This window comes from Leptodactylus fuscus, chromosome 9 (genome assembly GCF_031893055.1).
Source record: "Leptodactylus fuscus isolate aLepFus1 chromosome 9, aLepFus1.hap2, whole genome shotgun sequence".
In the NCBI taxonomy this organism is placed as follows: domain Eukaryota; kingdom Metazoa; phylum Chordata; class Amphibia; order Anura; family Leptodactylidae; genus Leptodactylus; species Leptodactylus fuscus.
The window spans coordinates 20,875,134-20,891,944 of NC_134273.1; the positions used below are offsets into that span (position 1 = coordinate 20,875,134).

Below are 16,811 nucleotides of genomic sequence, written 5' to 3' on the forward strand. Positions count from 1 at the left end.
CTTTGGTTGTATGTACACATATAGAACATTATCTTTACTAAAGTTTAGACCTTTGCAAAAATACATTTCCTTTCTGTATCTAAAATTGAATTAAAGTGCTCAGTTGTAACCTTTATAGAAGAGATTTCAGTGTCCCATCTGTTTGTAGGGAAGAGGGCTGCAGTACCAGGTACAGCCACTACTGGATGTATGGCGCTGCGCCTTGTAAACCTCCCAGCTCTCGGGTTCGGGTCATCAAGTGTGTGGTTTTCTTTTTCCTGTATGGTAGGATTACAGTAACTATGGGCCATAGCAAGTAAACTACGGCCTTACTACATAGGGATCATGGGCTGTATGGCAGGATTCTGGTCAGACCTGGGCAGCTACAAAGGTTAGTTGGGGATAACCAATAGCTGCCAGGGTTGAGTACCACTGAATCCTCCACTGGGCTTGGCTGCAGAGGTTTTAATGGGTCGGGCACTACCCAACTGCTTGGGTTGAGGTTAGGATTTTCACACCCTTTTACTATTATAAGCATTGTGTACTAAATACTGGAATCCAATTTCACCGTTTTTGGCAAATTCCCCCAAAGATTCCACATAATATCTGCAGGACCTAGTATTCAGAGGTCCCTATATCAAAAATATCTTCAGTAAATTGGTCAAACATCTGGTGTTTTTATTACGGTCTTCTCACCTCTGTTGTAGGTATGCAGCTCCTTCCATTACTGCTTTGTGGCCTTTTGGGCTTGGTCTCCTCCCAGACCCAACACCCTGATATTTGCTTGGCTAAACCCAAAGACATTCCTCTGAACCCCATGTGCATCTATCGAAAAGAAGTGGTAGAGACGGAGCAACAACAGACGAAGGACGCCGCTCCTCCGGAGAGGATTCCTGAGAATACTAATCCCAGGGTCTGGGAACTCTCCAAGGCAAATTCCAGGTTTGCCATGGACTTGTTCAAAATGGTAGCGGATTCCAAGACGGATACGGAGAACCTCTTCATGTCGCCGCTGAGCATCTCCCAGGCCTTCACCATGGCCAAGCTGGGGGCTTGTGATAACACATTAAAACAACTTATGGAGGTGAGGGCAAAAATGTTACTGCAAGGTTGGGACTCAACCATTTCCATGGCACGGTGGTTTTGTAGGTCATATTGGGTGATCGTTGCATATCCACAAGGTCCATAAATGTCTGATACAATTCCTACCTCTTTGGTCACACCTATGTACAGAACAGGGGTCATGGCCACCCCTCTATTCATTTTCTGCCTGAATACAGTAGACAGCTCACCGGGTGGGTCAGGGACCCCCTATACTTTATATAAGTATGTACCAGAGAGGGGGCGACCCCCACAGATCTATAAATATCTATGGCCAGAGGGATATCTTGAAGCTCCAATGCAAGACTTGTATACTAAGCAGTGCATAGAGTATATACTGACTGTGGGAGGTAGGAAGTTGCAACTTGACAGATCTGGCAGGAACAAGACTAAAAGGGTTGGGTGGTTAATATTAAACTACTTGATCCCTCCCCAACATCTACAGTCGGGAGACTTCCGTATACATTGGTTGTTTGTGTCAATCATCTTTGTAGGGCTAGCTTAGCAGAAATGGAACACACCAGGCTGTCGTCTGTTGTCCTCTAATAAAGAGGTGGCACCGATGATCCTACTATGGTAATGTACTGATGTTGTGATGGCTCTGAGGATTCATCCTCCGTCTACACAGTAAATCATTGACATCATCTTTATTGTTATCTTCATCCACATAGGACATGTCATTATCGGTTATTCATGACTACCCCATAAGTAATAAATCCTAGTTATAAGTGGTTGCTTCAATGTCACCTCCAAGTAGGGTTGTCTTCTGATGGACATTTGGGTTCATTATTGTTAGAGACTGGGCTACCACTGGTGCGACAGGTCAACCTCAAAATACAAGGGCTGGATGAACATGTCTGATTTCCATTGATGACTGGCAATCTGGGCATTGCACATTTGTTACCTCTGATGATACACAGCCTTCCACCGTCAGAAAGGAAACAACAAGCTATTGTCTTATTCTGTAAATAATGTTGTCCATACCTTATTATAGGTTTTCCACTTCGATGAAGTTTCTGAAAAGGCCTCTGATCAAATCCATTTCTTCTTTGCCAAACTGAACTGTCGACTCTACCGAAAAGCCAACAAGTCGTCAGAACTGATATCAACCAACCGTCTGTTCGGAGAAAAGTCTTTGACCTTCAATCAGACGTATCAAGATATCAGTGAAGCCGTCTACGGAGCTAAACTATGGCCTCTGAACTTCAAGGTTAAAATCCATGTCTCGTAGGTTTTGACATCCGTGTCTAGGCTACATGGCTAACTCTGATAATGGTCTTTTTTTTTGTGTATTAGGAGCAAGCCGAAGGATCTCGTCAAACCATCAACAACTGGGTGGCCAATAAAACGGAGAAGAGAATCACCGATGTGATCCCAGAAGGCGCCATCACAGCAGATACCATCCTGGTCTTGGTCAACGTCATCTATTTCAAGGTGCAAAATTAGATGCTACAGGGCCTGGCAGCACCAATAAGAATAACCAAAAAGAGCAAAATCAATGGAATGAGGAGGTCTCGTAACAATGCAAATGAGCTCTTTGGAGCAATGACAATGCTCTTGTTGCTCCAGAGAGTTAATTTGCGAACAATGTTTGATTTGAGTAACGCTAACCTATCTATCTTTAAGGTTGGGTTCTGGTAGCTCTTGTCAGCTTGTAAGATGCAGATGGATGGCGACCAAATTGCACAGAATGCGGTTAACATTTCCTATAAGAGGCATAAACTTATTTCTGTATCCTCAGGGTAGCATCAGTTTAGTATGGCAGTCCTAGCCACTGGACCTCCGTACATCGGGTGATCTTTACACTTGGTTTCTGCACCAAAGCTATACGTACTTTGTGTTGCATCCTCAGATCCTCACCAAGTATGTCTTGCTGTTTCTATCAGGAGGGGCAGGTACAATTTGGTGGATGGCTCACGCCACCATTCACCTCCTTCCAGACCTCACAGATGATGCTCTGTGGACTTGTGTCTTTCTCTCGAAAAAATGCTTCCTATTTATATAACTGACTTTCTCAGCCATTTGCTGTCCATGATCTATGACAAAACACAGATTGGAGTGGTTCACCCACTGACATGAATGGGTCCATAAAAAAAAAAAAAATGAATCCCACATAGATCAGTTAAATACACGGCCCAGTCTTGGCTTTGGGCATGTGAATAGAGCGTAATATCTACCTATCCAAAAGAGACAATGAAAAGGTGGCTCTGCTCATCTGTCCCAATCTATACAGTAAAGCTGATAAGTAAGCTACAGGACATGTCGGCCTTAGGTGATCTGTCCCAATCTATACAGTAAAGCTGATAAGTAAGCTACAGGACATGTCGGCCTATGGGGACCTCTCCCAATCTATACAGTAAAGTTGATAAATAAGCTACAGGACATGTCGGCCTAAGGTGACCTCTCCCAATCTGTACAGTAAAGTTGATAAATAAACTACAGGACATGTCGGCCTATGGTGACCTCTCTCAATCTATACAGTAAAGCTGATAGGTAAGCTACAGGACATGTCAGCCTATGGTAACCTCTCCCAATCTATACAGTAAAGCTGATAATTAAGCTACAGGACATGTCGGCCTATGTTGATCTGTCCCAATCTATACAGTAAAGCTGATAAGTAAGCTACAGGATGTGTCAGCCTATGGTAACCTCTCCTAATCTATACAGTAAAGCTGATAAGTAAGCTACAGGACATGTCGGCCTATGGTAACCTCTCACAATCTATACAGTAAAGCTGATAAGTAAGCTACAGGATGTGTCAGCCTATGGTAACCTCTCCTAATCTATACAGTAAAGCTGATAAGTAAGCTACAGGACATGTCGGCCTATGGTAACTCTCACAATCTATACAGTAAAGCTGATAAGTAAGCTACAGGACATGTCGGCCTATGGTGACCTGTCCCATTCTATACAGTAAAGCTGATAAGTAAGCTATAGGACATGTCGGCCTATGGTAACCTCTCACAATCTATACAGTAAAGCTGATAAGTAAGCTACAGGACATGTTGGCCTATGGTGATCTGTCCCAATCTAAACAGTAAAGCTGATAATTAAGCTACAGGACATGTTGGCCTATGGTGATTGCTGTGGTAGAAACTGTAGATTTTTTATGCTGATTTAAGACTTAGTAAAAGTGACATTTTTAGTAAGGCAGCTTACAAGAGCTCAATACACTAAACACCACCAGTGCATGTTGAAGCTCCAGAGCCTCAACCACCTATGGCGCCCATGTTATCTTCTTACACAGTTAATGGGGCCTCCTCAGACACAGGTCCTGGATGCCACTGCTACCTCTGCACCCCTTATTGCAATATCCTTGCTGCACAATATGCTAACTACTCTTATACAATTTTTTCTTCTTCATTGCGCCGCGTAAAAAAACCCCAAAAAAACAACTTGTTGCCCTGTAATTTAATCCTTCTCATTATCTTCAGGGCCTGTGGAAGTCAAAGTTTGACCCTAAGAATACAGAAAAAGCAGATTTCTTTGTCCCAGGCAGAACTGAGCCCTGTGAAGTCCCAACCATGTATCAGGAGAGCAAGTTCCGCTATGGTTTCTATCCGGAGGATGCCGTCCAGGTTCTTGAATTGACCTACAAAGGTGATGATATATCCATGGTGTTGATCCTGCCAACAGAAGGTACATCACTCAGTACGGTGGAGCAGGCGCTGACCTTGGAGAAGTTCTCTGAGTGGTTGCACAATACTCAAGAAGTCGAGATGGCTGTGCATCTTCCTCGCTTCAGGATAGAAGACAGTTTCAGCGTTAAGGAGAAGTTACAGAAGTTGGGTTTGGTGGACCTGTTTGACCCTCTCACTGCCCGGCTGCCAGGTAACTTGTGCGCTAGTGCCCATGTGACTCCTTGAGTAAGACTTTGTAAGCCCTTCTCTGACCACCAAACCTCCTGCAAATGCCCATTTTGGTCAACTTTTGTATGATGCTTTTCACTGCAAAATGCACTAAAAAAAAAAACAAAACTCGGGAGATATAAAGGTATATAAGATAAGACCGCGACACACCTAAACCACGTACCTGTCACCTGTACCAAACAGTGCAAGTGATCTGGGAGTAGACTAAGTGCTGGATAGGTTACCATGTTAAGAGAGTTGTCAAGGGTTACATAACCATGGCTGCTTTCTTTCATGACCATGCCACACCAGTCTATGGGTTATATCTGGCGTTGTATTGAAGTCATTGGCACTGAGCTGCAATACCACTGGTGACAGAGGTGGCGCTGTTTACTGATGTCTTATGCTGCATTGTTTATTCTGACTGGTCATTCATTCCTATGTTGGTATATAACAGTGATGGCGAACCTTTTTGAGACCGAGTGCCCAAACTGTAACCCAAAACCCAATAAATTATCGCGGAGTGCCAACACGGCAATTTAACCTTAAAACTCTTTGGATCCACAATTGCGGACCCACAAATTACAGTCGTGTGAATGGAGCTTTACAGAGCTTGTACTGAAAGGTCTGTACACAGTACAATCTGCCCCCAGTGGCCCCACACACACAGTACAATCTGCCCTGCAGTGGCCCCCCCACACACAGTACAATCTGCCCTGCAGTGGCCCCCACAGACAGTACAATCTGCCAGGGGGCCACACGGTGGCTCAGTGGTTAGCACTGCAGCTTTGCAGCGCTGGAATCCTGGTGTTCGAATCCCAAGGGCATAAAACCATCTGCAAGGAGTTTGTATGTTCTCCCGGTGTTTGCATGGATTTCCATCCCATATTCCAAAGACATACTGATAGGGAAAAATGTACATTGTGAGCTCTATGTGGGGCTCACAATCTACATAAAAAAAAAAGAAAAAAAAAAAAGACAGTACAATCTGCCCTGCAGTGGCCCCCACAGACACAGGACAATCTGCCCCGCAGTGGCCCCCACACACACTACAATCTGCCCTGCAGTGGCCCCCACAGACAGTACAATCTGCCCCGCGATGGCCCCCCCATGGGATTATACCTCCACAGTATACTCCACAGTAGCCCCCTCCCCACACAGCATGAAATGGTCCACAGTAGCCCCCTCCCCACACAGCATGAAGTGGTCCACAGTAGCCCCCTCCCCACACAGCATGAAGTGGTCCACAGTAGCCCCCTCCCCACACAGCATGAAATGGTCCACAGTAGCCCCCTCCCCACACAGCATGAAATATTCCACAGTAGCCCCCTCCCCACACAGCATGAAATATTCCACAGTAGCCCCCTCCCCACACAGCATGAGATGGTCCTCAGTAGCCCCCTGCCCAGACAGCATGAAATATTCCACAGTAGCCCCCTCCCCACACAGCATGAGATGGTTCACAGTAGCCCCTTCCCCACACAGCATAAAATATTCCACAGTAGTTCCCCCTCCCTAACAGCACAAAATGGTCCAGAGCAGCCCCCTCCCCAGACAATACACATATACACTAACCTGAAGGGCCGCCGGGCGTCCTCTCTTTCTCCTATACACTACGGGCGCTGATGACTTACGTCATCATGTCCGCGCCGGTGCAGAGGTCACACTCTGTATAGTCAATGTAGGCCGTGCGTACCGCGCGGCCTACACTGACAGCTTTCAGCTGGATGTGCATTTGCACATCCAGCTGAAAGCAGCGATCGCTCGCTAACGGGGAATCCTGTACCGGATTCCCCGTTACTGAGCGATCCGGGCGACCGCAACCGTGCCAGCATAGAGGGCTCTGCGTGCCCTCTCTGGCACGCGTGCCATAGGTTCGCCATCACTGGTATATAATAATCTATTTGTCCATCTACTCCACTCTAGACCAGGGATACTCAAATGGCAGACAACTTCCGAACACAGACTGTGCTAGTGTGCAGGGATCAGGGACAATTGCTGATCCTTGCCGCTTAGTCTAAGGGATCAGGGTGTGGGGACAGCTGGCGAGGAATAAAAGTTCTTTGTGGCCACCGTCAATATTAATTATGTGTGGAGGGGCAACTAATTATACTGTGTGAGTGGGTGGGGGGGACTAAGGAGCACATTGTGAGAAGGCACAATAATGTCCTATTAGTACCCCCTACAGTATAAAGATCCCTAACGCCTCCACCCACAGTATGATGCTCCCTAATTCCTACACCTACTGTAATAATCCTTAATGTCCACACTCACAGTATAATGCTCCTCAGTGCCCAGTGGCGTAACTAGGAACGGCGGGGCCCCATGGCAAACTTTTGACATTGCCCCCCCCCCCGACCAACGCCAAAGACCTCCACCATCACCTCCTTGCATTTCTGTGCACACTATAATGCCCCATAGTGGCCCCTGCACACAGTATTATGTCCCCATGGTGGCCCCTGCACACAGTATTATCCCCCATAGTGGTCCCTGCACACAGTATTATGTCCCATAGTGGCCCCTGCACACAGTATAATGTCCCATAGTGGCTCCTTCACACAGTATTATCCCCCATAGTGGCCCCTGCACACAGTATTATGTCCCATAGTGGCCCCTGCACGCAGTATTATCCCCTATAGTGGCCCCTGCACACAGTATTATTTCCCATAGTGGCCCTTGCACACAGTATTATTCCTCATAGTGACCCTTGCACACAGTATTATCCCCCATAGTGGCCCCTGCACACAGTATTATGCCCCATAATGGCCCCTGCACACAGCATTATCCCCCATAGTGGCCCCTGCACACAGTATTATGTCCCATAGTGGCCCCTGCACACAGTATTATGCCCCATAATGGCCCCTGCACACAGTATTATGTCCCACTGTGAACACTCATGAACAATTATTATACTCTGGAGTCTTTTCAGCCCGTAGAGTATAATAATCGGAGACCCAGGAGGGATTAAAACATAAAAAAAACACTGTCACTTACCTATCCCTGGCTCCACTGCACTCTCCGCCGCTGTCGGCCATCTTCAATGACGTCCGGGACGGTCATGTGACGTCACGCAAGTAGGCCCGAAGCCTGCCCGGAGCGTGGAGGGGTAAGTAACAGTGTTTTTTTTATGTTCTTGTACCTCTCCTGGGCTTCCAATCATTATACTCTGGGGTCCGAAAAGACCCCCTGAGTATAATAGTGCTTGTGGGGCCTGCGGCATCACTTACCGATCCCGGCCCCTGCCAGGATCGGTAAGTAAGTTGGACTCAGGAGGAGTTGCTACAGCCAGTAACGGCCTATTAAGAAAAAAACAAAAAAAAATGCAGCGGTTATCGCTAGGCCCCTAATGTCCTGGCCCCTGTGGCAGCTGCTACCCCGGTGGTTACGCCCCTGTTAGTGCCCATACACACAGTATAATGCTCCCTAATTCATGCACCTACTGTATAATGCTCCTTAGTGTCCACATTCACCATATAATGCTCCTTAGTGCCTCCACCGTACAATGCCACTTTAGAAAATATTTTTTCCTAATTTTTTTTAGCATCTTATAGTCAGATGCGTTTTTTTGTTCAAAAAATACCGTAAACACTGGATGGCGGACTCCGCTCAACACACCTTTACTAAAACTAGTTGAGTACCCCTGCTCTATACCATTGCAGCCTGCAATATTGTAAGGTATGATTCTTGTCCTAACCTCATGTATTCCTCGTGCAGTTGAGATATAATCTTTGACTCGCTGGTCTATCCCCAGACATGGTTGCCCTCTGTATGACATATTGGGAGCTGTACTCAAATTTTTTTTCAGTAAAGTATAACTTGAAAACTTTTTTTTTTTTATTTGCAGGGATTGTTTCGGATGGAAGAACAGACTTGGTTGTGACAGACGCATTTCACAAAGCATTTTTAGAGGTAAGATAATACAGGGGAAGGATTAAGGATGCTAGAAGAGCCTTAAAGGGGTATTCTGATTCCAGCGTGAGGAACAAATGATAATACCGAGCAACCACAGGAATAGATTGTTAATACAATACAAGGAAGATTGGCAGCAGCAGTAATTCAATCCAGAACCCCTTAGGGAACAGAAGATGCAGGAGAATGACCGATGGATATGAAGAAAACCGCGCTACTCTCTTGGGATAAACCAATACACGCACTTTATTCCACTTTCTAAAAACACAACGCTACAACACAGCGTTTCGGGGATTCCCCTTTTTCAAGTGTCACAAAACACACAATATACCCTAATAAAAATAACAAATGGCATAATAAATAAATGCAACAGAAGACAAAATAAATAAAAATACACATATGCATATAAATATATAAATATATAAACATATAAAAATAGGTAGAATGGCAGGTCTTAAATATGAATGTTCCATTAATGACAAACAACGACAAATACTTGTGTAATGGAACATTCATATTTAAGACCTGCCATTCTACCTATTTTTATATGTTTATATATTTATATATTTATATGCATATGTGTATTTTTATTTATTTTGTCTTCTGTTGCATTTATTTATTATGCCATTTGTTATTTTTATTAGGGTATATTGTGTGTTTTGTGACACTTGAAAAAGGGGAATCCCCGAAACGCTGTGTTGTAGCGTCGTGTTTTTAGAAAGTGGAATAAAGTGCGTGTATTGGTTTATCCCAAGAGAGTAGCGCGGTTTTCTTCATATCCATCGGTCATTCTCCTGCATCTTCTGATTCCAGCGTAACCCTCATGTGTTATTTTATTCCAATAAACTTTGTACATCAATGCTTCATAGTTATCAAGATCTGTCTTGCTCCAATCCTTCTGTCTCTTCACGTCATCCCAGACAGACTGGGTGATGAGATCAGGGCTCTGCGGGGGCCGGATCATCACTTCCAGGACTCCTCCTCCAAAGGGCAAAGGTCGCACCAAATATTGATGGGACTTATACTTTTCAATATTTTTACCCAATCTATACAGCTAAGCTGATAAGGGAGCTGTGGGAAGTGTCAGCCTATGGCGAGTGCTCTACTGGCCAGTGTGACAGTTACAGAACCTTTAGGTGTATAAAGTCATATGAAAAATAGATAGATAGATAGATAGATAGATAGATAGATAGATAGATAGATAGATAGATTTATCATAAACTTAATATGAAATTTTCCTATGTTACATAAAGGAGTTTACCTATCTCAGGGTTTCACTGGTTTTCCTGTCTCCTCTCCCCTACACTTCCTGGTGTCAGTAACAAGGTGGTGGACAGGCTTAACCTGTGTGATGTACAATCAGAGATACTGTTCGTGCACTGTACTATTCCTTATCAGGCCTCAACTACTAAATGCACTTTGCAGAGCTGACAGAGTCTCCATTAGCCTTCAATTACAGTAAAAAGAAGAGAACAGGGGTGAAAGGCCGAGCCTGGCCATGCGACTAGATAGCAGAGATGTTCTGAAACCTAACTACAGGGAATCCACAAGATAAAGGTGAAAGAAACTAGCAAACCAATAATGAGATATTCTTTTTCTTTAGGTCAACGAAGAGGGCAGCGAGGCTACAGCAGCAAGCACTGTTGTGATAGCTGGACGTTCATTCGGCCCAAGGAAGACCACATTTAGAGCCAACAGACCCTTCTTGGTCTTGATTCGAGAAATTGGGCTCAATGCGATTTTATTCATGGGCCGGGTGTCCGATCCTGGGTATAGTGCGGCATGACCATAGTTTGGGCTACAGCCACCATTCAGCCCTCCCTAAAGGCACGCGATCCTTTTTGTTTTCATTTAACTAATGGAAATTGTAATATTGGATGCTATAATAAAAATCATGTTATCGGCCTGTCTGTGGTTTTTAAAGAGGAATGGAGGAATGCTATACCTGGCACCAGATTTAGGGTACAGCTGACTTCTGTATCCGGGACCTAAGGGAGTATTGAAGGTTACGTGTGTGTTTACCAGCTTACGGTACTACATTGCAAAGATGCCTTAACTTACCGCTGTAATTCTACCGATGGTTATTCTACAGATTACAGCAAAATTAACAAAACTTTTCTTATTTGGAATGTACTCATTAGAGATGAGCGAGTACTGTTCGGATCAGCCGATCCGAACAGCACGCTCGCATAGAAAGGAATGGACGTAGACGGCACGCGGGGGGTTAAGCGGCCGGCTGCTGTCAAAGCGGAAGTGCCAGGTGCATCCATTCATTTCTATGGAGCGCGCTGTTCGGATCGGCTGATCCCAACAGTACTCGCTCATCTCTAGTACTCATCTATGTACTGTTATTATGTAATACTTTACTATGGTACCCATCTAAGGCTCTGGGTCCATTGGAGACTCCACCAAAGACTGCTGAAAATTGGAGGATTTTTTTTTCCTCCACCACTTCCAGTTCAAGACGACGAAACACCCGCCGGACCCCACTATAGTCAATGGCATCCACCAGTCTTTGGGTGTGGCCAATGGTTTAGCGGTCCGCCTCTCCATCATTCGGGTCCCCTGACAGATCTGAACAACGGAGAGCCGGCGCTAATGTGAACCTAGCGTTGTACTTTTATAACTGTTATATTTTGCTAATTGTACAGAATTTTTGTAGATTGATCATGAAAATTCAATAAGAATACAATGTAAAAAAACAAAACACTTACAGAATGACATACTGCCCCCTTGGGCTCTGTGTGAGGCATTACATAGTGTATCATGTTGGTTTCTGGAGTGCTCCTTTAAGGCCCTTGCAATAGTCAAGGGAAAAAGAAGCCTGAGTGTTAGGAACCTAGTGCAATATATAATGGACAGTTAGTCCCAGGCCCCGCACACTGAGGCAAAACAGCACTGAGCGTCCAACGCTCCCCAAACTGGATCGGAACCAGGTCACTAAGATCTTCACCAGAGCTCCTGATGGTGGAGATGGACTGGTAAATTCTGGGACCCAGAGCGTCATACGCACAGTGCACCTCAAGTTACAGCCGAAAACCACTCACCTAGGTGGCTGAAGAAACAGATGAAGCAGAGTTGAGTGCAGGAACGGATGATCACCAGGAGATGGCGGGAGCACTGCAGGGTAGTCTAACAGGCCGGGTCGGTATTCAGGAGGTCACGCAGTATCCAGGGATAGACAGAACGTAGGCGAACACTGGAGGTCACGTGGTTCAGAATCGCAGGTCAAGGAGAGGTGGTCTAGAAGGCAAGCAGGATCATACACGCGAGGCAAAATAGCAGGTCAGGGAGAGACAGAAGCGCAGGGTGAGCTGAATAACCAGCGGTGGGCAGAAGCCAGAATGAGGCCTAAGTAGCCTCTGGCCCCCCCCCCAACCCCGGACGCAATGGTTCCAGTCCCAGGAGTGACCCCCGCAGACTATTGCAGAGGTTCCAGTCCTTCCCCTCCAGGGACCAGACACGGTGCAGAAGGCAGAGCGGGCCGGCCTCTAACACTGAGTAGTTCAATAAAATCAGACATGACAGCGGCCGTTGCACTCACATATATCTTTTATTCAATTTTTGTGCCAATTTAACACCCCTTGTGAGACGCCTGGAGAAAAAGCTCCAAAATAAATGTTAGGGGCAATGAAAGAACAATCCCCCCCACCATTCAAAATGGAAAATTCAACAAGACATCTCGCCCTCCGACAAGCCCGGTATCCTAACGTGTGGAGTTATTTTCTTACAAGAAAAGCATACATTTTCACAGTCGTAGAAGAGTTAAAGAGTCCAATAAAAACCGTGTTCATTATAAATAAGTGATAAATGGATGTCGGGTTCTTACAAAACATACTCCGTACTCAAACACAAAAGCATCAGTCAGGCAAAGAAAAGAGAAAGGATGTCACTTGGAGTAGTCGTATGCGGCCATAGATGACGTCCTGAATAAATTATCCTCATGTCTCAGACTTCGCATGCAAATGTCGATACAAAGCAGAAAGGTTATTCACTAGGAGGAGACAGGTATATGGGAGCGGAAGAAATGCGCTAGGTCTAAAGGGGGGAAGGCTTGGAGGAAGATGGTTTGCAATTCGGATGTCCTGCGTACAAAATATAAGCCGACGCGTGAACATATCCCAGGTTATTGTAGTACATAAGGTGAACGATCTACGTCAGGGATCCCTTATGTCATATGGACCATGACATCGCCGCATCAGTACTTGAGTCTGTGTTTATAACCATGGACTAAGACTATCCCCAATAATACCCCCATATCTGTACCCCTTCTCTGGTTCTAGATCCAAATCTGGTTCCGTACAGTGACCTATACTATGGATACCAGCTGTAGGACGGACATGAGATTGGGACCGGTTTAGGAGATTATGGCCAAGAAAGCTTCCTATTATTGTTCTGATATTAAAGCGCACCAGTAGGGAAGTATGGCTAGTTTATCTAAGACCCCATGCACACAACCGCAGTGGTTTCCAGTATATTGTCTGGATAGTATATGGACCCATTCACTTCTATGGCCCCCGTACACGTGATCAGTGTCCAGGCCGCAAAAATATGGAGCAGGTCCATTACTGTCTGTATTTATGGCACAGACTCAACCATACAAGTGTAGGGGATCCATTTCTGCACTACGGTCCTGTGCATGTAGTCTAATGGTGTCTTTAATCCTTCATTGTAATTCCAATGGAACCTGGAATCCCAATCTGAAATAACGAAATGTTTCCTCACCTTGCGAACTATTCCATAAGCCTGTCTATCCAGCGTCGCCCTACATCCACCAAGAGAAGATTCAACAACAGACTTACAATTCTTTCTGACTGAGGTGCGTCAATCCTTAAGGGACCTTTCTACTCCTTGGAAGGCTGAAGACTTGCACAGCGATTTAGAGATTTGCTGCGCATGGACCAACCCCGAGTCGCGCAGTGTTTGTACAACCCAACTATATCTATGGAAATCGTAAGTGTTCGTAACAAATACCAGACCCGCTACACTGCCATTGACTCTTATAGAGTGGTACAAGTGTCACCAAAGATAAAAAAGTCAGGTACAGCGCCACTTGTATCCATAGGCATGGTCTGGTATTGCAGCTCAGCTAAGGTATTAAGGCTGAGCTGCAATTCTAGACAAAAGTGGCGCTGTTTCTGGATGGTTTCTAGTGTCAGATCACTCCTAGTCTTTTTCAGCAACGGTTTCCACGGCTGCTGCAAATGTACGGCTACCAGGGCAAGCTGAGAGTTGCCGTTGGCTATAGATCCCTTAGACTTTATTATTACTGCAGTCGGTTCTCCTGTGGGACGTATTTATTGTTCTTATGAGTTAATTTATATAGTAAATTCTGAAAAACAAAAAGACGAAATAATTCATTTCTATGACTGTAGCGTCAACTGCACCCGCCCGCCATCACATACTGTAAGTGCACCATATGGAGAAAAGTATTGGCCCCATATTCATGGTTATACATTTCCATTGGGGTGCCATAAAAGCTCCTGTAAGTATAACATGTCGGTGTCCCAATACTCTTGTCCATAGGCTTGCCATGAAGACTTCTCTCATGAAGAAACTGACCAAATCGCGGCGTCTTCTAGCTTATTCCTCCTTCCAAGTCCATAAGACTAAAACTGTGCAAAAGTGAGAGGTAAAATAGGATCTGGATCCAGTGTATTCTGGTAGAAGGAGACGAGTTCCCTTCCACTCCAGTACTGAAATGTATCTGGATTACTAAATGTCACAGTGGCTAAATTCACAGATGAGGCATGCTACAAGTTTTGCATATCGACCAAAAATCCATCCTTGTTCCCATACGTCGCCCTCGCCTTTATTCTGTCTAAAGAACACATTCCTAAAATACTTCATGAGACTCATCGGAAAGAGAGACGGGACTCTACAGACATGGCAGCACGTCACCCAACCTATCATCTGACCCTACCTGACAGAATCATATCCTTCGCTTTAGTGTCAAACATGTTCCAGTCCGAGGAGAGTCCAAGCTTACTCTACATGGTGAGCCATAGTGGAAGGTAATATGTTGTAGTGAAGGTGGGGTCGGAATTGGATTCCTGAGGCCACTTTCATCAGTCTCAGCTCTTGTCCCCAATCCCCACCCAACAGGTCTCGTTTTAAGGGATTCTTCCCTGTGGACAATGTATTAGAAGAGTCCCTTGACAATAAGTCCCCTCTTGGTGGCCCCCAGTGATCAGCGGAGAAACCTGGCAGTAAGGATTCAGCGACCCTGCAGCGCCACCACAGGAGAAACTAAGCATTGCCCATATGAATAAGTTATATGTCTATGTAAAATAGAACAGGACAGGTACTAAGTTTGGTTAGGCATGAAACGTACTCTTATAGATTTTGGAGGGTCTCCGCCTGTATCACATGGTACAGGCCCCCGGCCCTTACTTTGAAAATTTGTTGCTAATGAATGAAAACAAGAACAGAATTAGAAATATCGTCCTTCGGCCAATTACAATGAACGAAAAGCAAGTTAAGAGAAATGATGAAGAGATAGAATAATATAATGCGCGGTCAATGAGAGTCATGAACACAAATGTGTCTTATTCTAGGATTGGACCTATAAGGTTTACGTCCCCTTAAAAAAGTCCAGACTTAAGAGGGGTGCTAGACGGCCCATCCAGAGGAAAGGTGATCAATGTGAGATGGCTGTATGTCTCAGCCCCGGGACCCCCATCGTTCTCAAGAATGGAGTCCCTGGTCTCCCCATTAAAATGGAGTCACGATGAAGCACGTGTGTTGCCTCTCTCTATAGGATTCCTGCAGATAGCCAAGTGCTATACTTGTTTCAAATGGGGGACGTAGGACCTCCGCTCACATGACTGGTGAGGGCACCGGCTTTAGGATCCCCAGCACTCAGGCACTTGTTACCTACCCTGTGGATAGAGGAGAACGTTTCAATCTTAGGGCAATCCAATTGCGCCATACACATCAGATGAAAGGTTTATCCTTGGAATATACCATCAGTGTTAGATCTGTAGGGGTTTGACACATGGGCTCATGGAGACAACATGGCAGATATGATTCACATGCCATAAATATTGGGTTTTGGTACTGCCCCATTGAAGTCTATGAGATAGCGCTGCGGCCACTCCAGTTTGGCGAGGGAGCAGTGTACTGTGCTGATCTGGGAGGGGTCTTTAGTGTCGGAATCCCACAGATCTATTTTAAAGATAGTAGAAACGGGCTACCCCTTTTAACGTCCTTGTACTGGTAAGTGGGACCTTCTCTGGGATATATTGTACATTCGATATCCCTCATAATGTAAATTATGAACCTGAGCCCGGACTGACCATGTGCTGAGTGGAGTGGAAGTGGGTGCGGACACCCTCCGTATTATTACAGTATCTATACAGGGGCCTGTGAACAGGTTAGGTCCCCCTTTAACATTTTTCACATTTTAAGCACCAGTAAATACACGGCTGTCCTATCAGATGCAGGAAGACTGGTAGACCTACAAAAACCTCCTCCTGCAAAGCCCCTGCTTGGTACTGAGCCTTCTGCATCTGAGGTTTTGCATCCACTCTTAATAGATATCTTCCATTGAAAACCAAACAAGGAAACGGATAAGTCTTGTTCGTTACATGCAAAAAAAATAAATATGAAATATTCATGAAAAAACCATAATGAACAGTGATAACTAAAACTACAGTAAGTCGACAGTAAGATGAAACCCTGGAACGGAAGAAACGGTCTTTGTAACGAGAATATGGAATTCTGCTCCTGACCACCCGACTCAGAAAGGTCTAGACTCGATAAGATAAGAGAATATATGATATATACATTATTATAAATGTAAGAAGGACAGTATAATGGATGGCGTGCGTAGATGGTTCCTTCATTCCCTTTAGTAAAGTCTAGGTGGGGTGGCCACAGACAGACACTTGTTGGAGATGCAAATGGCGGACCTTGGACCTCCTGAGTGTTGGGCACCAACCTTCTGCTTTCCATAGGAATAGTAAAGTTTAG

At 45.1% G+C, this 16,811-nt stretch overlaps 1 protein-coding gene across 1 annotated transcript; it reads left to right on the forward strand.

Moving 5' to 3' along the window:
• The first annotated feature begins 669 nt into the window (after positions 1-669).
• On the forward strand, positions 670-15,571 carry SERPINC1 (serpin family C member 1). Its single transcript, XM_075286147.1, has 8 exons — positions 670-1,063; positions 2,075-2,290; positions 2,377-2,514; positions 4,515-4,911; positions 8,773-8,837; positions 10,441-10,612; positions 14,665-14,834; positions 15,395-15,571. Exons 1-8 carry the CDS (start codon positions 689-691, stop codon positions 15,569-15,571), a joined length of 1,710 nt encoding a protein of 569 aa, XP_075142248.1. The 5' UTR covers positions 670-688.
• The last annotated feature ends 1,240 nt before the right edge of the window (positions 15,572-16,811 follow it).